Source organism: Amblyomma maculatum, chromosome 5, assembly GCF_055883805.1.
Source record: "Amblyomma maculatum isolate TAMU_Amacu chromosome 5, ASM5588380v1, whole genome shotgun sequence".
NCBI classification, from domain to species: Eukaryota; Metazoa; Arthropoda; class Arachnida; order Ixodida; family Ixodidae; genus Amblyomma; species Amblyomma maculatum.
This window is the reverse complement of record NC_139348.1, coordinates 9,229,568-9,256,156: the sequence shown is the minus strand read 5'-3', so window position 1 is coordinate 9,256,156 and position 26,589 is coordinate 9,229,568. Positions and strand designations below refer to the sequence as shown.

The window sequence follows — 26,589 nt, the reverse complement described above, 5'->3', positions numbered from 1 at the left end:
TGTCAGTTGTGGACGTGGCGGCCGTCCCATAGCAGCGTTGCACAAGCGTTTGTGCGTTTGCTTCACGTCGCAATGGGCGAAGCCGGTCCATCTGGCATTGCGGCGCAGGTTCGCCGGGCTCGACGTGCTGAAGCACAACAATTACGAAGGCAGCGGGAACGCGAGTCTACTGAATTTGGTATTGCAGCTAAACGGTGCAAGAATTTAGAAGCACAAAGAACGAGGAAACGTGCCGCACGTGTTTCGGTTCGGCGCTAACTGCTCTCGGTTTGAGGGGCGCGGAGGCCATAAATCTCTGAAACGCGGCGAAACACGGGCTGTGGAGAATGCGCGGCAGAGGGAGCTGCTTTTGGTGCCTTCTCGGCAAGATGCCTGGACATACGTCCCTTTGAAACCGCCGCCCGGGTGCAACCGACCAATGGCAGCGATCGGGATGTTTGGGCCTTAGGTTTGTGTGTTGTGTGAGCGCAACCACCGGCGCTGTTTGTCTTTGTGACTGCTGGCCACCTCTTACGTGAGCTGAGGAAAGATTTTGGAGAGAGTGTAAATCGCTGAAGTGTATGCATGAAAGGTATAGCGGGGATAAGCCGTGCTACGCACCTACTTCGTGTTTTATTAACTATTCAAATCGGCCATATTTTTTTTAAAGACTCAAGCTGTTTTATGTCGCCTAAATGAATAGGGTGACTGACCAAACGGGACATGCATATTCAAGAAGGCGTCTAATCAAAGATTTATACGTCGTAATCTTGCACTCTTTGGGGGCTATTTTTCAAGCTACGTGTCAGAAAACCCAGTTTTCTCCGCGCTTTTGGGCAAATTATTTCTGTATGCCTGGCCCAGTTCAGATTTGAACTCACTTACCTGTGTTAGACTATTTGTTTATTTATTGGCTACTATCAGCGCATTTGAGGCATTACAGATAGGAGTGGTAACTAACTATACAAAATCAAAGATAAGAATTTTTAACATAGGTGCATGATGAAGCGCAGATTTGAATGCTTCGGGTTCAAGAATGGAGACGATGCAGGCGGTTCCAGTATGAGCTGGGGGGAAAGAGCAGAAATGTTAGTGATGCATCCTGAAACATTCCCTTTAAACGATGATCAATCATACGTAACTCAAAGCACTAAAAATGCTTAGTTTCAACGATTCATTCGTGCAATATTTTTTGTGGAATGTGGAAAGTCTGGAAACATGACACCGCCCGAAAATATCTGGGAGATCTTGCGTTCTTTTCATGACTGTGACACTACATGTAAGGGGGTAGCTATTCAAAATAAAACCAAGTTGAACGTTTATTACAGGTACACTTAATTGTTTTTTTTTTTGTTCGTAAACGTCATGGAGAAAGTTTTCTTGCAATTAATCGACATCGCCACTTATCGCTTCTGTCGCAGAGCCTTGAAAATACATTATTTAGCTTGTCTTCATCAGTATTGAGGATGTTTTAAGGGGCCCAATAACTGTAATAAAATCATTGATGTAGATAATAAATAAAAGTGGCCCTAAAACAGACCCTTGAGTCACCCCGGAAAGTACCCGAATACGAGATGAGTTCGACTGGTTATAGAAAGCGAACTGCGAGCGTAAGTAAAAGTAATCAGTTAGACAAAGAAGTTAGGAATGATCCCTAAGTTCCCCAGAATCGCTGCCACGTTGTAGTTGCTATCGTTAAAGTGTACGATCTCCAGAAAATGCAGCGTCGCCGCCCGCTTTGCGAGCGAAAAAGCCTCTGAAAGGTGGTACTTCATCAGCCTGATTATACCCACTGCAGGGCGAAGGCCTCTCCCATATTTCTCCACTTAACCCGGTTCTGTGCTAGCTGCATCCACTTCACCCCTGCGAACTTCTTAATCTCATCCGCCCACCTAACTTACTGCCGCCCCATGCTACGCTTTCCTTCCCTTGGAATCCAGTTTGTTACCCTAACCGACCATCGGTTATCCTCTCTTCGCACCACATGTCCTGCCCATGTCCATTTCTTCTTCTTAATTTCCACTAGAATGTCGGTAACTTGAGTTATTTCTCTGACCCACTCTGCACGCTTTCAATCTCTTAATGTTACCCCTACCATTTTTCGTTCCATAGCCTTCCATAGGACTTTCAATTGACTGTGTATAAGTTGGTACATGGTGTTACGTTCGGGGCGTGAGTGCCCCGTGAGCGAGAACCTCTGAATTCGGTTGCTGTGTAGAGACTACATTTATTGTGCTTTGAGAGAGGAGAAGAGAAGGAAAGAGAGAAGCCCGAGCACTTGTGAAGAAGGCATTGCTTCTCGTGCCCTGGTCGCGCACATGGTCCGAGGACTGTCCAGCTCCGAGGCAACGCACGGCTCGTGTTTCGTGGCTCGGGTTTCGTCGGCCGCGCGTGCTCGTCGGCGCGGGTTGGGGGGACCCCCCGCTGGTCTCTCCGAAGTGGCCGGCTCACACGTGCAAGGAGGCATTGCAACTGGAGCGGCCGTGCGTCCGTTTGCTAGGAGGCGGTGTGGCTGTGCGTCGGTTCACGTACACAACACATGGTTTTAAGGCGCGCTAGTTTTACTCTGTTTTGAAGGGTTAGTAGCCTTGCGTGTCGAAGTAGTTTTGTTGGTGAGTCTGTCAACTTGTGTTTGTTAAATATACATCTCACTGCCTTGCTCTGCATTGTTTCTAATTGTTTAATCAGCTTGTTCAGTTCAGTTCAGTCGTGTCCGATTCTTCGCGACCCTATGGACGATATCACGCCACGCTTTCCGGTCTCTCACTATCTTCCTAACATCACATAACTTCATCTGCAGCGCCTCAAGGATGCCATCTAACCGTCGCGTTCGCTGCCTATCCCTTCTCCGGGGACCCTCAACCTTTCCCAACATCAAATCTTTCTCCAGCGACTCCTCTCTTCTCATCAGATCAGCTTGTTAGTGGAAGAAAACCAAACAACATTGGCATATTCTAGAACTGGCCTGACAAATGTCGTACAGAAGTAATCTTGCTTCCGATGGCGCCATTTCGAGGTGCCTGTTAATCAAATATAACTGATGTAAGGCGACTGATGCGACATTATTAACATGAGAATCCCATCTTCGGTCAGAGGTCACTGCTATGCCTAGATATTTGTATTCGGAGACCGATGCAAGAGGAATCTTGTTTAATGTCTGTCACGATATGCGAGAGAGGGGGTTCGTGGACGAGAGGCCACTGCCAATGTCTCCCCGCACTCTCAGTATTACCAGTTCTGGTGGGAAGAGGGACAAACACCTCTACCCGTGTGTTAAATCTAATGCAGGACCAGGTGGCTAACAGGCGATAGGTCCACGCCTGATCAGCAACCGACCGGAGGCACGACACAGGAGTCGGAAATGAAAGGAAAAGGATTTAATTTCTAAACAAAAATCAGCACATTTAAAACTGTTAAATCCTAATCCAAAAAAAAGGTGGCACAGAATAAACAGAACAGAATAACAGCATTCAAATATACAGATGAAACAATATACAACACCGAACAATTTGGAAGGGAAGAATTAAAGAAAGAGTTCCCAAGATGACAGTGTAGCGAGTGCTTAGCTGTTCGGGGTGGTAGGGTCCGATCCGAGGTGAGCGTCATGCTGTCGTCGTCGGCTCGCCTGAGACATTCCTCGCTGGGCCCGACACCTTGCGACGAGCAGACGCTCCCTGGCTGACGCACCACACACACGCGCGGTTAGCGAGCACACCACCACCACTTTCAGAGTCTCGATCCCGACTGAAGTCTGGCCGTCCCCCGCCGCCGGCTGCCCTCGCAGACGCTCGTATTCCGGGAAACACCGCTTTCCCGGAGTCGGGAGCCAGACAGTGGGGGTTGGGGGACGGAACTTTCGAGACGGCGTCCCCGGCGCTGGGTTCAACAACCGCGTCTGGCAGTCGCAACACGGGCGAATTCTGCTTTAATGTCTACGGAAAAAAACAGATCGATGTTTATTTCTGGTTAAGGATAAAGTAACAGATTTTTTAGCATTAATAGTCACTGTCATTCTTCGCGCTACTTGGTCACTGCTTTAAAGCGTTATTTAAAGCTTGGTGGTCACTGATAGAGTTAATTTCCTGCTAAAGTACACAGTAATCGGCAAAAACATTATTAGTGTGAGAAATACTAGTAGGTAAGTCGTTTATATAAATTAAAAATAAAGTGGGGCTACAATACTTCCTTCTGGTACACCGGATGTTACATTGCCTGTTTTGTACTACGCGTTGTTAATTTTGACGAACTGAGTACGGCTGGTCAGATAGTCAATAATCCAATATTCAATGGCGCCATCCCCAAAGGTTGCATTATGTTTCATAATACGCACAATAAAGTGTGATACGTGGTTGAAAGCTCTCGAAAAGTCTATGAAAATGAGGTCGATTTGTTTCTATTGATCAATAGCGAAGTCATGTGCCAGTTGTGTGACTGTAGAACCTCATTTACGGAAGCCACGCTGAAAAGGTGTTTCTTCTAAGTAGGTTGCTATAATGTGCTCGCGAGTAGCTTGCTCGTTAGTGAAATTGGTCTCAAGCTTGAGGGATCCGATTTGCTTCCTGTTTTGTGTATTGGTTGTGAGATGACAATGACTTGTTAAAAAGTATTACTAAAATGTTTGCTATCATTCGGCATACCTACTCAAGAAAATGTTAGAGATGCTCAGAGAGGAGGCCCTGATCCTTTCTTTGTGCCCAAGTTTAGCAAGAGGTTTAGGACTCTTGCTTCTCTTACGGTAAGGGGTTCTAGGTAATTTCCTGCGTAAAAACTAGTACGCGGCGTATTTTTGTTGTCTGTTAAAAATAGGAGAAAAATAGTTATTCAGCGTACGGTTGTAATATTTCGGTTTTCCTTTGCAGAAGCTAGGTTATTTCGTGATTTGGGGTTTAGGTGACGCCAAATATTTTGGGGAGCACATTTTGAGAAACGAGTGAGCGCATTTGTAAAGTAAAATCTTTTAGCGGTTTTTAGTTTCAATCTCAGATCAGTGATGACCAACGTTAATTTGGCAACTCTTCTTTGTGATAGGCGGCGTTTCTACGCTTTTTTCACTCGTCCAACGTTTGGCTTGGCATGCATTACGGTTCGAGTTAATTACGTACTTTCTCATTCATATAATTAGTAACGCAATATGATACAACGCTTTTGAACATCTGCCACAATGTTTCTATATCGGTGTTTATGTTATCTAAGAGTAGCAAAAAACTTGGGTACCCATCCCGAAAGAAGAACAAATAAAGATATGACTATAGACGAAGTCAATAACCCCGAGATGGCCTTAATGATGAATTTTCCGCCCCAGTTTTGGTAATTTACGGGAAAGTGTGCGGCTGACATCGCCCAGTGAAAACCAATATAAAAAAGGAGTAAGTTTCACAATACACTCAGCTTCCACTACGAAAATGTCCGTGGTTTAAGGGGCAAAGCGAAAATGTCAGGAAACGTTTGCTATTGAACTCAGACGTGGCTGACCTCCTATGTCTATTATTCATCGCAGGGGGCGGCGTCCTTTGTGTCCATCGACTCGGTCGGTCTGACCTCGAATGTCAAGCCGAATGTGTATTCTTGTTCAGGGCGGGAGCTACTTGGGAATTGTTTTTTTCCGCCGGCTTCAACTGTTTCAGCGCTTAGAAACTGCCTCAGCAAATACGACGCACCTATTGTTGGTGATTTTAATTTATCCGGATTAGACTCACCTTCTGGTAGCCAAGCCTTGCGTGAAAAAAAGTGAGATTTGCTCTAATTTGCTAGCTTTGACCGATTGGAGCACAAAAGTTATTTCTGCATCGTACATTTAGCCTTGACAAACGTCTGTGAATGCGTTTTTTTTTTTCTAAGCCAAAGCTAGCGCTTTTGGCACATGGCATCGTCCCTTTGAGGCAGAGATTGTCTACATGCGTCGCTCTGAAGAAAATGAAGCGCTACGATTATAGCAAAGATGACTAGTTTTTATTATGTGTTCATCTATCGAAAGTCCTCGCGTCTTAAAATTTAGCGTTTACCGAAAACCTACGCACACTGGTACTTAGCTTCATTTCAAGTCTGTGCACCCTGATTCCCCTAAACGTTCAGTTGTTTCCGCACTCGTCGCCGAAGAGACGTCGGTTCCAGAAGGGAAGACCAGGTAGATGGGGAGCGCGTAGACCGCCATTTGCCCTCTTGTGGTTACCCTGAGTCTGTCGTTGACTCGGTAAAACGCCAGCTAATACGTCCGATGCTTCAGCCAACCAAAGGTGCACAGAAACGAGCTGCGATTCCTTATGTTCTAGGCATCAGTGAAACTCTGGCACGCATCTTGCGTTCTTATGACGTACAGACCGCGCATGTGCCAGCCAAGAAACTGGGGAATCAGGTGGTGCAAGTAAAGGATAAATTAAAACAGAAAATTTTCCCGGCGTTGTGCACGAAAGGGCCGACTGCCCATCGGGTGCCCTCGTCACAGTGAGGGAGCACCCAAGTGCCGTGTAGGGGGCTTCGCCTCACTATTCATATCATTGGCATTAAATGTTTTTACCACCACCGCCCATCGGTATATATTGGCGAGTCAAACGAAGACTGCTCGTTCACAAGAGTGACATCAAAAATCGGCATGTAGATCAAAATACACTTGCCAGTCATACACAACATAATCACCAAAAGGCACAAGTTGCGGCTCCATGTTGAGTCATTGATCTTCAAGACGTACGCTAAATCGGAATGACTCAAGATGCATCTGCTCGCTCATGCGCCGTGTTTAAAAAGCGACGCTACTAAGTTTTGGCTCATTGTGAGTCTGAAGCTGGAACCTAGCACCAACAAGGCAGCAGAAACCGCCACTAGTATTATACAAAAGTTTGTACCGAAAACGATTCCCTAAACGACTGCCTATCCGCGCTGGTTTTCGAATGAACTTATAAAGCCATTGCGTCAGAAACGGCGCCATCATAGACAATAGAGAGTTTTAGAATAGGGGGCCCCAAGCTTTGGGGCCCCCAAGGAGCTTGGGGCGTCGAAATGCGCATGCGCAGAACGTAAGGCGCGCTTGGGGTCTTGGGTTAACGCTTGGGGCGGCCCCTATTTTTCCAAAATAGCGTTCGCCCCAAGCCGCCGTTGGGTCGCTTGGGTTACGGCAACATGGCGGCGCTCGGCCAAGCGGCGGCCGTCGCCTCGGCACACATTCGTCGTCACCGCTCCATGGTGTCACGCGTTCATGGCAAACGAAAGGCCAACGAAGCTTATGCTATGTCTCATGATGCCCGCACAACCAAATTTTAGCGATAAAACGCCCTATATTTTCTGATTGCTTCCGGATTTACCGAGCTGCTAGGCCTAGCGAGTTCGCCTCGTTTGGTTGCCATGGGGACCAGACGGCGGAAAGCGCGGAAGGTTCAAATGAGTTTTCCCGGCCTCGGCCTGGATTGACAATTGGCCGATTTCGTCTTGTATGACAAAAACAGTTTATATAACTGGTAGTTTCAATATAGTTTTGTGCAATAGTAGCACTTTTTGATGAACAAAATAGCGTTGTTGGCTCTTATATATTTAAATGCTTTTTCTTGGTTTACCGTCGTGGCGCTGCAATCGACGAACGCAAGCCCGGCTCCGCTGCGTCGGGAAAACCCCTATTCTAAAACTCGCCGCTCGACTGGCACGTTGCGCAGCCGCACGCTATTTCCTTGGGGGCCCCAAGCCTTGGGTCCCCCTATTCTAAAACTCCCTAATAGAAAGTTTTAGAATAGGGGGCCCCAAGCTTTGGGGCCCCCAAGGAGCTTGGGGCGTCGAAATGCGCATGCGCAGAACGTAAGGCGCGCTTGGGGTCTTGGGTTATAGGGTGCCTCGATGTCAGCGCCGCCGTTCAGGGTGGTGCCATCCTTTGACGGGCCCCACGCCGCTTCTTTCGCGCTGCGGCGCCATGTTGAATCACGACGGGCGATCGGTGCGGTCGCAGTTGCATGGTGCAAGCAGCTAAGCTTGCGTTGTTCGAGGCTGCGGATAACTCGCTGGTGGTTTTACTTATTTGAAATTGTTAGACCACGTGTCTTACGAGCTTGTCAGGTCAACAAAATGAGCATTACAAAAATTTGAGTGTGCCGATATGCACTAGGTTGTTTTCATTTCCCCTGGGGTTGAAAGGGAAGATAGAAGTGGGACCGACGGAAAATAACTAAGTCATATACCGGCGATGTAAGTTTCAAGACAGTTTTGACCTATATTTTGTTTTGAACATTGTTTTTCTATTCGTGTAGTGTCATAGCTAGGGTCGAATGAAGATGCTGTTTGGTAGCGATGTCTCGCGGATCTCAAGTCAAGGCTTCTAGCTTATTTCTTTAGATAAGTACGTATTTCACCGTTGTAATCGCAAGCGATGTAGCGAACACGATAAATGCACTGTTCATTCATTGCCGTGCTTTCTATTATGTTGCGGAGCAAAATGCCTAAGCATGATGTGACATATGTAAACATGCCGTCAACACGCGTTATATTACTGAAATTTTTCCTTGGTTTTCTGGATCGACATTTGTCGTAGACTGCGCATTGTTTATAAATATGCGAGGTTCGGTAATGTTCAGCAAAATTTTTATGAAAACGTTCTCTTCAATACTTTGGGTAATATTTTTCAAAGTATTTCTTTGTATGACTTTGAATTAACCTTACTAATCACGCTTGGTGTTTTATCTTTCCTTAGTAGCACTTTGATGAGGACGAGTTTGGAGAGAAATTGATAGGGCGGAAGCCGTCTGTTAAATTTCAGAGCTTTTACCATGCTCTTTTACTGTAGATGTTAGTGGAGAGTATAATTTCTTCAATTTCCAGTGATTCAAAACAACAGCACTTGTTTTTAATTATTTATTCAGCTCAACAGAAGCCGAGTAAACTCTCTGCGAGACGGCCTGCCTAATGTACACCTCCTGGAAAGGAAGACAGCAGCTCCTCCTCAACTGTTGGTGCAGAGGCCGGCTAAGCGAATTTGAGGATTGTGACGACTATTATGGCAGCTATACTGTGCTGATGTCAGCTTGGTGTAGAGTGCTTTGTTTTAACTGTTATACCACACTCTACACATCAAATTTACCAGTCTTTCTTGCTCGCTAGTTCGTGATTGACGTATTTCCTTTTTTTTTTCATTTTCATTATTGCTGCGAATGCTTTCACACTGCGCACATAAAAAATGTTTGCTCTAAGTTTGTTACATAATTCGTGATTTGCATCTCTTTTCACGCTTTGCTTTCATATCTTCTCTACAAGAGTTACAATCGACTATGCATACACAATATATATGTCCTTCCGGCTCGGTAATTTATATTACACTTTGCATTTTTTCCATGTTCGACTGCACTCAACAGTAGAAAAATTATTTGCATTCTACGTAAAAAAAAAAAGAAAACAGCGGAAGCGATGTGTTCATAAGAGTACAAAGGCGGCGCTGGAAACACAAAATAAAATTTCATGGAAAAACAATTCAGTGGTGTTTCCAGCGTCAACCGGTGTACTTGTTTTCATTATGAATATGTCGTTTCGGCTGTTCTTTTTTCAGATACCAGGCATCAACTGGATCAACAAGCTACGCCTTTTCAAATTCGCATCGTATTCGGCTTTGTTGTCTTTACTGTCTGCTAGGGGTGAGGTTGATAAGTTAAGTTACATACTTGTCTGCATCAGCAATAAACATCAACTTTTAGGCGTCTAGCATTTATTTTTACAGCAGTCTGACTGTTCAGTACCCAATCAGAAAATGTAGTTCAGGCACAGCCAAAATAATGCTGCTTTTTCAATCAAACCGTTTATGGTTGCTTTATTTTTGCAATGAATGATTTTTTAAAGTCGATTACTCTTAATTTCGGATTAAAAATTTTCAGAAAACACCATCTATAGTTTATGATGACCTCAAATTAATCATTTGTGTAGGTTCACTTGCATAGTTTAATAATCACTAGAGATCGCCATGAATAAATTAAAGCAGAGGAATAGCAGTCGAGCAACCGCTGCATAAGTCCATGGTGCAAGCGAACTCGACATGCGAGCAAGTTCACGGACTTCCGGCGAGTGGGCGCCCAGGAGGAAACCGAAACGAGTGAAAACCTTACTTAATCATGTATGCTATCAACAACTAGAGAAGTCGGTTTTCGAGGGAGCCGAGAAAAAAAAAAACCGCTGCCGCAACGTTCGTATACTGAAGTTCACGCATCATTAGTATATACCAGCGTCTGCCTGCAAACAGATTTAATTGCTCCTTGTAAGCAATATACGGCCATACAACTCGCATTTTCACTTCGAATGATTAGAAAGAGACCGACATCAGTTTCTGCGAGCTCATAAAAGAGAAACAGCCCGCGCAAAGAAAGCAAATCCAACCGCAGGGCGCGAGCGGCTGTCAACAAAACTACGGATAAAAAAAAAAGGCCATGTGGAAAACAATAAGATGATTTCTTCAACCCGCATAGGGCAGCAGAACATGCTGGCGAAAGGATCTGTTAAATATTAACAGGTTTTCCAATCCCACAGCCGCACAAGTTCGGCCACTTGAGGCCGTAAAATTAAGTTGTACAATTACGTACTCGACAATCCGATATGTAAAATGGCTATTGAGAGTGAAATTCCACACAGTGCGATACTTATGGAAAAGACAGTTCGACTCAAAGCCCCCTGAAGCGCCGAAATCAAAAACGGCGCCGTTACGTATGCTAGCGCAGTGGGTCCCGTGTGCTTCAATATGGCGGCGTCGGCGAGGTTGTCTCCACCCTGGACGCAAGCGCTGACATTGAGGCACCCTATTTGGGTTAACGCTAGGAGCGGCCCCTATTTTTCGGAAATAGCGTTCGCCCCAAGCCGCCGTTGGGTCGCTTGGGTTACGGCAACATGGCGGCGACCGGCCAAGCGGCGGCCGCTCGCCTCGGCACACATTCGTCGTCACCGCTCCATGGTGTCACGCGTTCATGGCAAACGAAAGGCCAACGAAGCTTATGCTATGTCTCATGATGCCCGCACAACCAAATTTTAGCGATAAAACGCACTATATTTTCAGATTGCTTCCGGATTTACCGAGCTGCTAGGCTTAGCGAGTTCGCCTCCTTTGGTTGCCATGGGGACCAGACGGCGGAAAGCGCGGAAGGTTCAAATGAGGTTTCCCGGTCTCGGCCTGGATTGACAATTGGCCGAATTCGTCTTGTATGACGAAAACGGTTTATATAACCGGTAGTCTTAAGATAGTGTTTGCACAATAAATATACTTTTTGATGAATAAGAGAGCGTTGTTGGCTTTTATATATTAAAATGCTTTTCCTTGGCTACCGTCGTGGCGCTGCAATCGACGAACGCAAGCCCGGCTCCGCTGCGTCGGGAAAACCCCTATTCTAAAACTCGCCGCTCGGCTAGCACGTTGGGCCGCCGCACGCTATTTCCTTGGGGGCCCCAAGCCTTGGGTCCCCCTATTCTAAAACTCCCTAATTTCGGACTACGCAACGTTCCTCCAGGTACGAAAAATAACGCTCTTGTAGAAAGGAATGCTAACGCCTTTACTGCCGTGACCCCACTGCTGTACAATAAAAGCTTATTTACTGCCCTAATGCAGTTTGGCGGTTTTCACAAGGCTCACGGGGTCGTCAGGGGCCCAATGAAGATATTTATTTATTTTATTTATTTATTTCAAAATACTGCAGGCCAATATTTTGGCCCAGGCAGGAGCGGATATACAAGGCATTAAAACAACAAATAAAAATAAAAATCAAAACACGGGATTAGAGTAAATGAACAAGTCAACAAAATACAACACTGTATCATTCAAAAAAATGCAACTCTAGAGCTTTAATGAAATTGGAAGACTGGAGAATGGCCTCAGGAAGACAGTTCCAGTCGGAAATGGTCCGTGGAAAATAACTGTGCTTGAAAGAGTTAGTCCTTGCAAAAATGGGTTCGAGCAGGTTACTTCTTGAATGATGTGTACTGCGCGACAATTGTTTAAGAATTTCAGGGCGAGGTATGTTTAATTTGTGTGTTAAGAGGTTGTGCATAAACAATAAACGGGACATTTTTCTGCGTAGTTCAAGTAGTGGAAAATGGTTAGCTTTCATTAGTGTAGTAGGTGAGTCTTGTATTTACTGTAAATGAACCTAACCGCTTTCCTTTGCACCATCTCTATTTTATGTATGTCTTTTTTTAAATAAGGATCCCATAAAACTGAAGCATACTCTAATTTAGACCTAATAAATGATGTGTATGCAAGAACTTTGAGTTTACTTGGAGCATCATTAAGTTTCCGCCTCAAGTAGCACAGCTTGGAAAATGCGGAGGAACAAATGTCGGAAATATGAGAAGACCAAGTTAAATCATGAGTTAAGGTTACCCCTAAATATTTATAATGTGTAGTCTCCTCAATTAAGTGATTAAGCAGGCTGTAAGAGAAATGACTGATATGTTTTTTACGTGAAATTCGCAATAGGACTGTTTTGTCGATGTTTAATTTCATGTCCCATTTAAGACACCATTGGTGAACAGCTAATAGCGAATTTTGCAAGGTGTAGTGATCGTTGGGCACATTTATGGTCTTAAAAAGTATGCAGTCATCTGCAAAAAGCCTTAAAGAGACATTATCAGGAAGAGAAACCGACAGATCATTAATATAAATTATGAAAAGCAGCGGTCCTGACACGCTCCCTTGGGGTACACCTGATGTGACTGGAAGCTCGTTTGATTTGAAACCATTAACCTCTACGTATTGTTTCCTGTATGTAAGATAAGCATTAATCCAATTAACAAGGTAGTTAGGGACGCCGATACTTACTAATTTATAAATGAGTTTACTATGGGAAACTGTGTCAAAGGCCTTGCAGAAGTCTAAAATGAGGACATCAATCTGCCCAGATTTATCGAGAACTACTTGAAATTCATTAACTGTAGTTACCAACTGCGCGACAGTGGACATACCCTTTCTGAAGCCGTGTTGCAAGGATAAAATGTTATTTTCAGCTAGAAAGGAGTTAAGATAACCAGAGACTATGTGTTCTAATAACTTGCAACAAGAAGAAGTGATAGAAATGGGACGGTAATTAGAAATGGTTAGCTTATCGCCTTTCTTATGAATTGGAACAACACGGGCCATTCTCCAGTCTTCCGGCACTTCACCAGAAAGTAAAGAAACTTGAAAGATTTTTGCTAAAAACTCGGATAATTGCGCCGCAAAACGTTTAAGAAACACATTTGAGAGCCCATCAGGGCCCGCAGATTTTTTATCGCCGAGTTTACGCAGCATAGACAGAACACCATTTACAGAAATATTTGGTATGTTACCTTGGTCTTCAATTCGAACTCTAGCTGTGGTTGCCGTCACCGTCAGAAACACGCTTTGAAAGTACTGGTTAAAACCTTGTGCTATTTTCGTGCAGTCGGTGACAATGTCATTATCAATGCGAACCTTACTCAACTGCTCAACCTTTCGATCTAGAAAATTCCAAAATTTCTGGGGGTCACTTCTGATGAATTCTGGGAGCGTCGTATTGAAATAATGAGACCTCGCTAGTTTTAATTTTGAGGCAAGTTTCTGTTTCAAAACTTGGAAGTGCTGTAAGGAAGCTGTTTTTTTCTTCCTACATCGCTTCCCTTTGCGCTTGATTTGAACAATTTCACGAGTTACCCAAGGATTGTGACGGTGGGTGCGAACCTTTCTAAGCGGAACGAAATGTTCAGTACAGTACTGCACTGTATTCTTGAAATGCAGCCATAAGCTATGAACGTCATTCCCGCCACAGCTGTTCAACAGTGATTGTAAGGCGTCGATAACTGCATTATCATCAGCACGAGCGTAGTCCTTTATCAATTTAACTGGACGCATCCCGGAAGCAGTAGGCGAAGTACAAGAGAACTGTAATAGACGATGATCAGAGATTCCCGGTTCAACGTCAAGCACTCCATCAAAAAAGGTTTCGCTAACAAAGAATAGGTCAAGAACAGATGACTCTCTGGTGTATTCACGAACAGCTTGCTTAAGGTTTAATGAGATCATAATATCTAAAATAACATCACATGAGGCACATATGCCATACGACGGCTTGTCCCAGTCGATGGCAGGGAGGTTGAAATCACCGGTAAGCATTAAATTCCGACTCTGGTAATGCATTAAACGATCGAAAAGACTAGACATAAAATCATCCGTAGCATCAGGTGGGCGATACACAGCACAAAGGTAAAAGGTGAAGCCATGTGTTATCAGGCGCAAAAACAAGCTTTCATGCTGATCAATTTGATCAAGGAGCGTTACGTTCACTTCACGCTTGGCAATCACAGCAACCCCTCCACCACGTGAACCGCGGTCACGTCTGTATATGACGTAGCCCGGAGGCACAATTTCTTCGTCAAAAATACCACTGTGCAACCACGTCTGGGTTATAACCAGTAGATGGGGATCATATGAAAAGAGCAGTACCTGCCTATCTAATTTATTCACAATGCTCCTGGCGTTCAAAGATATGACACGTAATTGGCTATGTTCAGGTGGACGTTTCGCCTGACTACCAAGGGAATTTTTAACGGTATTCTCTATCTTTTTAGTTTGATGATGAGTACTAAGGGCGTTGAAAGACGACCGAACTGAACTGGCAGCTTGTCAAGTAGAAGCATGAGCACATTTCCTTCGCGAACGCCCGGCACTTTTCATCGATTCAGAGGTTGCTGCTGCATCACTCTGAGAGCTATGACCAATATCATGTGAACCGGCACGACTTACTTTATACCTTCGATTTTTCTTTTCATCCCAAGCATACACCACTTGATTGACAACAAATTTGTCATACTTGAGGTACACTTTATCTTCAGGCTTCTTAACATCCTTAACAGTAGCCCATAGTAGCTTTCTCGTTTTCCGTAGCCTAGGCGAGAAGTCCTCTGAAATGGACGTTTGGGAACCCTTCAATTTTGAAGCATTCCGGAGAACCTCTTCTTTTTCAGCGAAATCAAAGAACCTCATAATCACGGGACGTTTTTTATCTTCAGCTTTTTTTCCCAAGCGGTGTATCCCCTCCAAACTGCTTACTTTGATTTCAAGTTTACCTTCAAAGATTTCGGTTAGAACATGCTTCCTAAGGTCATCTACTGTTTCTGTTTCTGACTCTTCAATGCCATAAACAAGTAGGTTGTTTCGACGAGAGTAGTTCTCAAGATAGTCCACCTTTGTTCTTAGCGAAACTATGTCCCTGTTCAATTCTGCAAACGAGTGCTCACAGGCTTCAACCCTTTGAGCTGTTTGTGATAGTACTTCCAGTTTGCTTTCAATTGAAGCAAGTCTCTGATTTGTCTCTGGTATATGTAGGTCAAGTTTTGCTCCTAGAGATTGTAGTCCGCATGAAGAAACCTTTTGATTCTCGATAATTTCACCGAGCTTTTTTGCTACCTCTGGGCCTGGATTGAGCTCAACGTCACCGCTAAGCAAAAGTACAAGCAAACAAAATGAGTCAAAACACTCTGCAACTGTTTCAAGCAAAACGCCTGGGCAAGGCAGCACGACCAAACAAAGAGAATCACTTTTAAATTCATAGGAGTAGCGATATCTACTGACCTGCATAAAAAAGACGAAATGGTTTAGCTGCGACTGCATCCCACTGGCAAAGAAAACCTCAGGGGCGGTTCCCGAAGGATCTGATGATGTCGATGTTCCTTGGGATAGCCAGTGCGGACGTCGAAAAAGTTCCGGACAACGGCCGTCGCTGTCGTTGAAAAAGCCGGCGTTGGCGGGGAAAAGCACTGTCACTGGCACATGCCGATATCGTTCACTCCAAGAAGCAGCACATTCGCCGCCGACGAACTGAACAGAAACAGGGTCGATGCACGAGGCAAAGACCTGCATAAAAAAGACCAAAGGGTTGAGCTGCGACTGCATCCCACCGGTGCTGCCTTGCCCACTAGTTTTATCCAAAGGTACTGACGCAATCTTCGACGCTCAGGCAGTGGAGAACGCGTTCGCCAAACACTCCGCCTCAGTATAATCGAGCGTTCTAACTGCAGCTACAATAACACTTGCTGTTCTCTTTCCTGGGGTTTGTGAGGTAGCTGCAGCTATTCATGGGCAGTCGGCGTCACCCTTGTGTAGAGCATGGCTACAAAAGCCAAAATTAGACTACCTTGGCCATCTGTGGCACCACTTTCACTCGAGTATTGCCGCCTACCAGCTGCGGCGATATATGGACTTATTTGCAGAGACGTCTCCGGAGCGCTCTACACAAGGGTGACGTCGACTGTACCTCCTCCCAAAGAAGGTGGAGGAGGTGCAATTCCAATGTTCGTAATCAAGGGTTGTGGTAATTTACTCACGCCTGTCCTGACAAACGTTTTCAACCTGCATTTACGCACAAAAGCATTTCCGTCTTGCCCAAAATAGCACCAGCACACAAACATGTGCCAGGAATGATGTCCGGAACGGCACACCTTGCTACTATCATGACTAAAGAAACATTTTGAGCGTGTGTTGCCCATCAGTGTGCTGTTTTATTAAAAAAAATTAATTCAACGCCATTTATTAAATTAATTTAACACAAAAAAGCCATACTGTTGAGTATGGCTTTATTTTTTCCTGGTAGTTGTGTCAAGACAAATCTTGCTAGCTTTTTGAACTTCGTTGCCCCAAGGATCGCAGCAACAGGACAGGTGCATGACATATTTTTTTACTTCTAATCTTGAAAGTCTCGGTTTTGCTGTTGTGCAAAATACAACAATACAATTTTCACCTTCTTTGTGCGAATGGATTGCAAGTTACCTTTGCGATCGCGTAAATATTGTCGCAACGGCGGATGCTTCTTTCTTTCTTTCTTTCTTTGTTCCTTTCTATTACAGAAAGCCGGAGCGAAAGCTAAAGGCTACAGAGCCTGACAAAGGCTTCCGCTCCGGATGACGTTCAGCGTGCAGTTTAAAAAAAACGTATACAAAACATACAAAAGACTTAGAATCATACTCACCTGCAAACATACTCACCTGCATATCCTGCTAAAACTGGTGTACCGCAGACATTTAATCTATCGCCTTTACTTTTCAATCTCTTTATTAATGACGTTATGTACTGCGTCAGATATTCTGACATACTACAGTTTGCTGGTGACCTGAAGGGTTTTCGCTCTGTGAACCAAAAATAGACTGTAACCAGTTACAGAAAGATGTCAGCTCAAATGCGAGTGGTGTGTACGAAATACTCTTACGCTCAAATGCAACAAAACTGCAGCTATTGCCTTCACTAGAAGGAAGACGCTAATATTGTGTAACTACAGTGTAGATGGCAATTTCGTACGTCGTGTACGATATCCGTACTTGGATGTATACCTGTTTTCCTAGTTCACATTTAACGCCTAGGTTAACAACGTAATATACTCGAGTTTCCGGTCTTCAGGCATCACTACACGTGCTACAAGGAATTTCAGGTCGAAAGAGAGCTTTCTGCTCCTGTAAAAATCGCTTGTCTTGTCAAGAATGTTTTGCAGTGTGCTCCGGAACTCTTTCACAATTACGCAGTGTGCCGCAGTTGATCGTGCACAAAAGTGCTTTATTCGGATTCTTTATGGTGGGCATTTAGGCTGGCGAGACTACTTTGACTGCAATAGCATGTTGTTGTCTCTAAAGCTTGTTTCACTCTCTACACGACGCAAATTACGTGACGTTATCTTCTTGCAGAAATGTTTGCATTGTGCATTTCATTTTCCCCCGCTGACAACCGCGCTTTATCGCAATATGCTCAGACCAAACGCCCAAAGCAGACGGCCATTCTAGATAGCCGGTGCGAAAGTATGTGCATTCAGCATGTGTTTAATAAATCTGCCATGTATGAACTAACGCTGTGGACATTTTTATAAAAATAGTTTGACACTGCGTAAGCTGGCCTCTCTATTGTGCTAGCTTATTTTGACCCTTTCTTTAATTATACTCTCCCTGGATGATGAAATAAGATAAGCTACGCATGTCCCTACGTACCTTCTATATTGACGTGTATGTATAACGTACAAATTCACTAGGTAAATGTGTAGAATGCATTTGTTTCTAAAACAGCGCGAAGACACAGGACGAAGTAGAAGAAAAAGACGCACACGGAGCTTCTTCCTGTGTCTTGGCGCTGTTTTAGAAAAAAATATGCACAACCAACATGCCCAAACTGCCGTTCTATTACAGTGTAGAATGCGTAAGCTGACCTTTATTGACAAATATATTTTTCATGTATCATGGTGCACCACTCTTCAGGCAGAACTGCAGTTTGCGCGCAATTAAGGTCTTCAATAAATAAATATGGCTTACCAACGCGGTGGTCAGATGCCGTGGCTGCTGGAAACTCAGGGCCCAATACTTCGCAAGAAAACAGCTCAAAAAGAAACAACCACAGGAGAAGACACAACCCAAAACAGTTCTGTGTCGTGTCCTTTCCTGTGAGTCTTTTTTGCGCTGTTTTCTTACCATGTATGATTAATCAACTAGCCCAGCACCATGTTTTATTCAGAGCCTAATGTTAATTAGTGCTATAATATAGAAGATTATGGCCGTTTATTTTACTTTACTAAAGCGTACTGAAGCGTATTTATTTTAGTTTTACTAAACACGGGTGGTCAAATCCTGTTCTCGAGAGAGAGTTTTATTTCTCGGCTTTAGTCACCGGGTTGATGTCCCGTCTGTCTTGTTCGTGCAATACAGTGACACGCGTATTTTGGTTTTACAATCTGGTAAAGAATTCCGCGGTGCTCTTGCAGGCGAGGCGGATGTTCTGCCTCTGCACCACCCGTGCACAGTTTAAGGGGTGATTACGCTGTCAAAAGGACCTCTTCAATGTTTAGCGAACTTGGGAGGTTGAGACTGTGGGCTAGTATAGGTACAGCACTGTAAACCAGCGTATGGAACGACGAAGAACGGGAGGAGAACATTAAGAAGTGCATGTTTACATACTCCGAGGAAGGGTTCTGTCAGTTTCTCATTCTGGTAAGGAGGCTTGAGAAGGAGGCAGCGCTTAACAACGTGAACTCTTTTGTCCTGTGCAATGAACGGATCCTATCACTTCCAATCGAGAGCAATCAAACCGCCGCGCTGGCTTTCCAGCCATTCAGACAAGTGATGTGCGGCTTCCACCGACAGGCACTCCCGCTCAAAAGGCCCTGGTGATCGGAGGGGAGGCTTGCGTCTGGGGCGAGTACGTGGATGCCACCAACCTAATCAGTCGAACATGGTGAGTGCCCTGTTAGAACGACAGCTCTGCTGAACACAAAAGCCGAGTTTGTCTCTGCAACAGTTTGACCTTGTGCCAACCTCAAACCTTCAAGTTAAATCACAGTGATTTTAGTGTTGATCCTCCAACTGAAACTTCGATCTTGACTGTTGACCTTGACAGTACACGACGTCATCTAGAAAGACACTATATCTCACAAAATGGCATGATTCATGACGTCAGGAGATGGCGTAGCTCTGTTGTATAAAGATGATGTAGAGTTGCCCTCAAGTCAGTCATGGATCGAGAGCCGACCACGTCCAACCGTAAAGCTCGCAGTGACATCATAGCAAAACATAACAACGAAGAGTCATGGCTCGACCTTGGGTAGGGTACAACCAGATTGAACTTGTGTAATATTTGTTCTCATCGCTCAGTCATTGTCGTTTAATGTTTGCACCCATTAGCTTACTTGTAAATCATAATCTCGTTGATATAGATAGAAGGCACACACCAAGCAGACTAACAGAAGTTGTGATCAATAAAACGACGTCATACAAGTGGAAATACAAAAGCAATTCTAGCCTGAAACGGATCTGTGGCCTGTGCAGCTGGATCTTGGTGTATTATTTAGATTAATTATAAGACTGCTGTTCATCTACACCCAAGTAATAAACTTTTTATATCTTAAATTAAACATTATACTGCGAAAGTGAAAGCCCTTAAAATAAAAAAGCCCCCTTTTTAACCTTTGTCAGCCGGCAGTGCAGCTTGCAACGTCGAATGTTAATGAGGCGCATTTGAAAGATCATTGAGTTGGCTTTCCCTCAATGCATAATAAAATTATGGTTCTGATTGTGGTAGTTAGCGAAGGATCATGTTTAGCATTCTTTATATTTTTGTAATTTTTGCTTTAACATTTAAGGCGTTTATTCCAAAGTTTAATTTTCTACTTGTGTTTGTGTTTTGCTCACTTTTCTTTTATTTGTACGTTCTCTTTGCGTTTTATTTTTGTAATGTTTTTGTTGCTTCCCGGAGTAAAGAAGTTGAAGTGAGTACTTGTTCTGTTTCATGTTCGTGTTTTGTCCGAGTTCCGGCGCTTATGTAAGGGAACAAAATCACCTTCATGTTTTAATTATTCTAGGCCAGCAGTCGATAGCAAATGACTGCTGTTGAAGGGTTATTTCACCCAGGAAATAGCACGTGTTGCCATTTTCCCAAATATATTTTACACATAACATGCTCATATGAAACGCGATCAATATCTCATGCAAAATTATAACGATAGCGTGAATTCGTTGAAATTTGCGCTTCGCTTAGAGCGGTTATTTCCAATACGCGCGAGGTGCACGCCATGCTAATCTTGAAGGCTCGTTTCCGGCCGCTCGATGCTGCCCGTTACTTGTACACCGGGCCGTGTCAAAGTGGAGCATCAACGGACAGCGAGTTTTCTTGGTTGCATTCGCTTATTCACGGGCCAACAACAAAGCAAACATTTCGCGAAGGCCGTGAATCTAGAGTCCGTCGAACTGCAACATGGGGCATTAAATATTCTTACAATGTGCCCAATAAAACAAGCCCCTGTTAGGTTGTGCTAAGGAAACAATAGAATAAAATCTTTTTCCGGCATTTTCGCGGCCCTGCCGTGGTGGGGCAGTGGTTAAGGCGCTCGACTTCTGTGCAAACGTATGCAGCGTCGAATCTTTGCATCGGCGGCCGATTTTCGATGCAGGCGATAGACGCCCTTTAAAGCGCAACTTAAAGAACCCCCGGTGGTCGAAGTTTCCGGATTCCTCCACCACGGCGCTTCTCTCGATTCACTCGGTTTGGGATACTATTCCGACTAGTCAAGCCAAACCAAATATTTTCGTGGTGCTGAAAAACTTCTACGCCAAGAACATCCACACACGTTTATATGCAGAAGTTAATAAGTTTATGTCCACTAATTGTTCAAGCAAGTGGAAGAAAAACCATATTAACCTGTAAATTACAGCAACAAATCATTTAGGTTCACTTTGTAACGATTCTTAAGAATTTTAATATCTTGGTGGATCTTAGCAGGGATTTCCGCTATATAGGCTTTAAGGCTCGCACTCCACTTGCGCAATCGGCCGGCGATGAGAACACGTATTTACTTTTTACTATCGCGTCGCTCGCTGAAAGTCTGCTTTCCTGATGGAGTGTCTTTTTTCCTCAGAACGCCGTATTCAATTGATACCATCATAATCACCATCAACAGCGACAGCCTCGTTATACCCACTGCAGGGCGAAGACCTCTCCTATATTCCTAAAATTAACCCGGTCATGTGCTAGCTGCACCCACTTTACCTCGGCGAACGTCTTAACCTGATCCACCCCCTAACTTTCTGCCGCCCCCTGCTATGCTTTCCTTCCCTTGAAATCCAGTTTGTTACCCTCAGCGACCATCGGTTATTTTCTCTTCGCATTTCCTGCCCATGCCCATTCCTTCCTGATTTCCACTAGAATGTCAGTAACTTGAGTTATTCCTCTGACCCACTCTGCACTCTTCATATCTCCTAATGTTACCCCAACCAGTTTTCGTTCCATAGCCCTCTGCATTGTCCTCAACTTTAGTAGAACCCTCTCCGTAAGCCTCCACGTTTCAGCCCCATAGGTGAGTGAAGGTAAGACGCAACTGTTTTATACTTTCCTCTTGAGTGATACCGGTAAGCTGCTAGTCGTAATCTGCGAGTGCTTGCTAAATGCGCTACATCGCAATCTTATTCTTGTTGTTATTTCGCTTTCATGGTCCGTATCTGCGGTTACTACCTGTCCTAAGTAGACAGTTAAGGAGGACATAGTTTTCAGCGCAAAGGCACGCGGCCAAAGGAAAGAAGAAGGAAGACTATAGCTGCTGTTCCTTCCCGAGGCTGTTGAACATTACCTTAGCCTTCTGCATATTGATTTTCAAGCCTACCTTTCTACTTTTCCTGTCTAGGTCATCAACCAATATTTGTAGTTCATCTCCCGAGTTTCTTAGCAAGGCAATGTCATCAGCAAATCGCAGATTACTGAGGTATTCTCCATCTACCCTTATGCCTAACTGCTCCCATTCCAAGTCTCTGAATACTTCCTCTAAGCAAGCTGTGAATAGTACTGGGGAGATTGTGTCTCCTTGCCTAACACCTCTCTTTATGGGAATTTTGTTACTTTCTTTATGCAGAACTATGGTTGCTGTGCAGTTACTATATATGTATCTTTAAGTACGGTCACTTAGGTCTCATCTACACACTGATTTCGCAATGCCTGCGTGAACGCCGTGGTTTCTACTGAGTCAAATGCATTTTCGTAATCAATAAACGCTATGTATAAGGGCTGGTTATATTCCGAGCATTTTTCTATCACCTGGCGACGGTATGGATATGATCGATAGTAGAGTGCCCTTTCCGAAAGCCTGCTCGATCTTTTGTTTGATTGCAGGTATAAGTTGTCATGATTGTATTAGTGATTACCTTAGTAAATGCCTTATACGCAACAGACAGTAAGCTGATTGGTCTGTGATATCTGAGGTCCTTATAGTCCCCTTCTTATGATCTAAGATAATACTTGCGTTCTTCCATGGTTCCGGTACCGTCGATGACAGCAGGCACTGCGTATACAGGGTGACCAACTAGTGTTCCTAGCACGATATCACCCCTGTCCTTTAAGGAATCTACAGTTACCTGATCCTCTCCAGCTGCTTTCCCCCTTTTCATAGTTTCTAATGCTTTCTTAACCTCGTCCTTTGTCACAGGCGTAACGTTGTACTGGTTTTCCCTGCTGCCAATCGCATTATTGTCCTGACCACTTTGCCTACTGTAGAGATCAGTATAGAACTCCTCGGCTACTTTGACTATCTTGTCCATATTCACGATGACATTACCCGCCTTGTCCCTTAGCGCGTGCATCTGATTTTTGCCTATGGCGAATTTCTTAACCGCGTTAAGGCTTCTCCCGTTCTTTGCAGCATGCTCAATTTTTTCCATGTTATACTTCCTTATATCGGCCACTTTGCACTTGTTGACTAGCTTTGATACCTCTGCCGATTATACCTGATTGTAAGCTTTCATACTTTGGACGTTTCTTTATCAAATCTTTCGTCTCTTTAGACAACTTACCGGTATCCTTTCTAATTATCCTACCGCCTACTTTTACAGAGCACTCAGTAATGATATCTCTGAAATTATTGTTCATTGCTTCTAGGCTAATGTCGTCATCCTCAGTTAGAGCTGAATATCTATTCCGTGGCGAGATCCTGAACTCCTCCCTCCTCCTCACTGCTAATTTGTTGATGAACTTCTTTCCTACTTGTCTGTCTCGTTCCCTCTTCAGATTTAGACTAATTCGAGACCTCACCATCCTGTGGTCACTGCATCGCCATTTTCCGATTACCTCTACATCCTGCATAATGGCGGGGTTAGAACATTGTATAGAGTCAATTTATGTTTCTTTTATTTTATTTATTTCATACTGCAAACCCCGCTCAGGTCTAAGCAGGATGGTAAAATACAACAATGTTACAAATATGCAATGCATAAATTAATGGAACAGGCAACAGCGAGTCATTCCAATCTGCTATAGTTCTGGGAAAAAACAAAAACTTGAATGCATCAGTCGGTGCAAAATAAGGTGTTACTGGATTCGGATGATGGTGCCGAGTAAGCTTAGATGTTTAAAGAGACAGATAAGAAGCACCGTCGACTCGGTGCTTCAAGTCTGCCGAAAATTCGAGCAGGCTAAACAAAGACGTCTAGTACATCGCTTTGAGCGTCTTCCGAACACGGCGGCTACTTCATCCTGCGATGACCTGGCCCCTTTGCACCAGCCCTCCCATCCCACGACCGTTACTCAGATCGTCCGGAGAGAACTCGAGGCCCAACTCCTGCACCACTTCCGCCTCCGCTGCCGGACACCGTGGCCAAGATACAGGCCGCCGTCCGCCAGGTACTTGCAAACGTCGGCCTCACCTCTAGCTCCGTGCCGCCCCCGCCACCATCGCACCCTGTTATTTAGTGGATGCTACAACCACCAGTGCAGCCTCCCCACGTCGACACCTTATCACAGTGCTGCAGAGTGGCGCACCTCAGACGACAGGCCAATCTGTTTCATTTGCTGTCGAGCCGGCCACACTTCGCGGTATTGCCGTAGCCGCACATTCCCCACCCCTCGTTCCTATTACAACGCTGACCGTCGGTATTACTATGGACCTCGTCGCTTTGCTGCCCCACCAGAGGAGCCCCGCCCCGCCTATGGTCAACCTGAACACTTTCCTCCTCACCCTGATGAGCCTCGCAACTAAACCAACCCCACTCATCGATCTCGTTCACCGGTACCTCGTCGCGGCTCCTTCCCATCATACGCCGGCACCTACTCGGCAAAGTAGCAAATGCAGCGCCCGGAAGTGACGCTGCATTACCGACCCGGACTGCCATCTCGGTTCTGAGCCCCGCACCTAGACGTAATCTTATTGATATTCTGTGGATGGAGGCCCGAGTTCTGCACTTATTGACACTGGCGCCCACATTTCTGTCCTCAGTTCCTCGCTCCGCCGACGCCTCAAGAAAGTCCTCACACCCACACCTCATCTACCGTTCGTTTTGCGGATGGCAACACAGCTACTGTGATTGGCACGTGTACTGCACACATTAGCATTGCCAGCTGCAACATCCCTGTGTTATTTACAGTCCTCACCACTTGCCCTGAAGACGTTATCTTAGGCCTCGACTTTTAACTGCACACTCCGCTCTTATTTACTGTTCTTCTGGACTGCTTCATCTAGACCTGCCGATTTGTCCCGATGAACAAGCTCATGCAACTTCAATTAAGCGGTAAAGAAGAAATTGGGCATAGGCAAAAACCAGATGTATGCGATAAGGGACAAGGCGGGCAACGTCATCACGAATATGGATAAGATAGTCAAAGCAGCCGAGGAGTTCTATACAAATCTCTACAGTAGCCAAAGTAGTCAGGACCGTAATGAGATTGGCGGTAGGGAAAAACAGTCAAACGTTCCACCAGTGACGAAGGACGAGGTCAAGAAAGCATTAGAAACTATGAAAAGGGGGAAATCAGCTGGAGAGGATCATATAACTACAGATATGCTGAAGGAAGGGGGAGATATCGTGCTAGAAAAACTGGCCACCCTGTATACGCAGTGCCTGGTGTCATCGACGGTACCGGAACCATGGAAGAATGCAAACATTATCCCCATTCATAAGAAAGGGGACTCTAAGGACCTTAAAAATTACAAACCAATCAGCTTACTGTCTGTTACGTATAAGGTATTTACTAAGGTAATCGCTAATAGAATCAGTGCAACCTTAGACTTCAATCGAGCAAAGGATCAAGCAGGGTTTCGGAAAAAGTACTCTACTATCGATCCTATCCATACCATCAATCAGGTGATAGAAAAATGCTCGGAATATAACCAGCCCTTATACATAGCATTCATTGATTACGAAAAAGCATTTGACTCAGTTGAAACCTCGGTGGTGATGCAGGCATTGCGAAATCAGGGGGTAGATGAGCCGTACGTGAAAGTGCTGCAAGGTATATGTAGTGGCTGCACAGCAACCATAGTTCTGCATAAAGAAAGTAACAAAATTCCCATAAAGAAAGGTGTTAGGCAAGGAGACACAATCTCCCCAGCACTATTCACAGCTTGCTTAGAGAAAGTATTCAGAGACTTGGAATGGGAGCAGTTAGGGATAAGGGTACATGGAGAATACCTCAGTAATCTGCGATTTGCTGATGACATTGCCTTGCTAAGCAACTCGGGAGATGAACTGCAAATAATGATTGATGACGTAGATAGGAAAAGTAGAAGGGTAGGCTTGAAAATCATTATGCAGAAGACTAACGTAATGTTCAACAGCCTCGGGAAGGAACAGCAGTTTACATTAGGTAGCGAAGTACTGGATGTAGTAGGCGAATATGTCTACTTAGGACGGGTATTAACCGCAGATCCGGGCCATGAAAAAGAAATAACAAGAAGAATAAGATTGGGATGGAGCGCATTTGGCAAGCACTCGCAGATTATGTCTAGCAGCTTACCGGTATCGCTAAAGAGGAAATTATATAACAGTTGCATCTTACCTGTGCTCACCTATGGGGCTGAAACGTGGAGGCTAACCAAAAGGGTTCTACTTAAATTGAGGACAATTCAGAGGGCTGTGGAACGAAAAATGGTAGGGGTAACATTAAGAGATAGGAAGCGTGCAGAGTAGGTCAGAGAAATAACTCAAGTTACTGACACTCTAGTGGAAATTAAGAAGAAGAAATGAGCATGGGCAGGACATGTAGAGCGAAGAGAAGATAACCGATGGTCGCTTAGGGCAACAAACTGGATTCCAAGGGGAGGAAAGCGCGTAGCAGGGGGCGGCAGAAAGTTAGGTGGGCGGATGAGGTTAAGAAGTTCGCAGGGGTCAAGTGGATGCAGCTAGCACATAACCAGGTTTAGTGGATAAATATGGGAGATG

At 44.7% G+C, this 26,589-nt stretch overlaps 1 protein-coding gene across 6 annotated transcripts in view; it reads left to right on the top strand.

Annotated features, from left to right (window-relative positions):
- LOC146187733 (beta-hexosaminidase subunit alpha-like) overlaps window positions 1-26,589 on the top strand; it is a 709,199-nt gene that overhangs the window by 591,528 nt on the left and 91,082 nt on the right. For 3 of the 6 annotated variants that reach the window (XM_084603514.1, XM_084603516.1, XM_084603515.1), the window contains exon 12: window positions 19,042-19,132. The exons of the other annotated variants lie outside the window; for them this stretch is intronic. In XM_084603514.1, coding sequence (XP_084459640.1) covers window positions 19,042-19,132 — 91 coding nt within the window. The remainder of the gene's footprint in view (window positions 1-19,041; window positions 19,133-26,589) is intronic. 6 annotated transcript variants of the gene reach the window in all.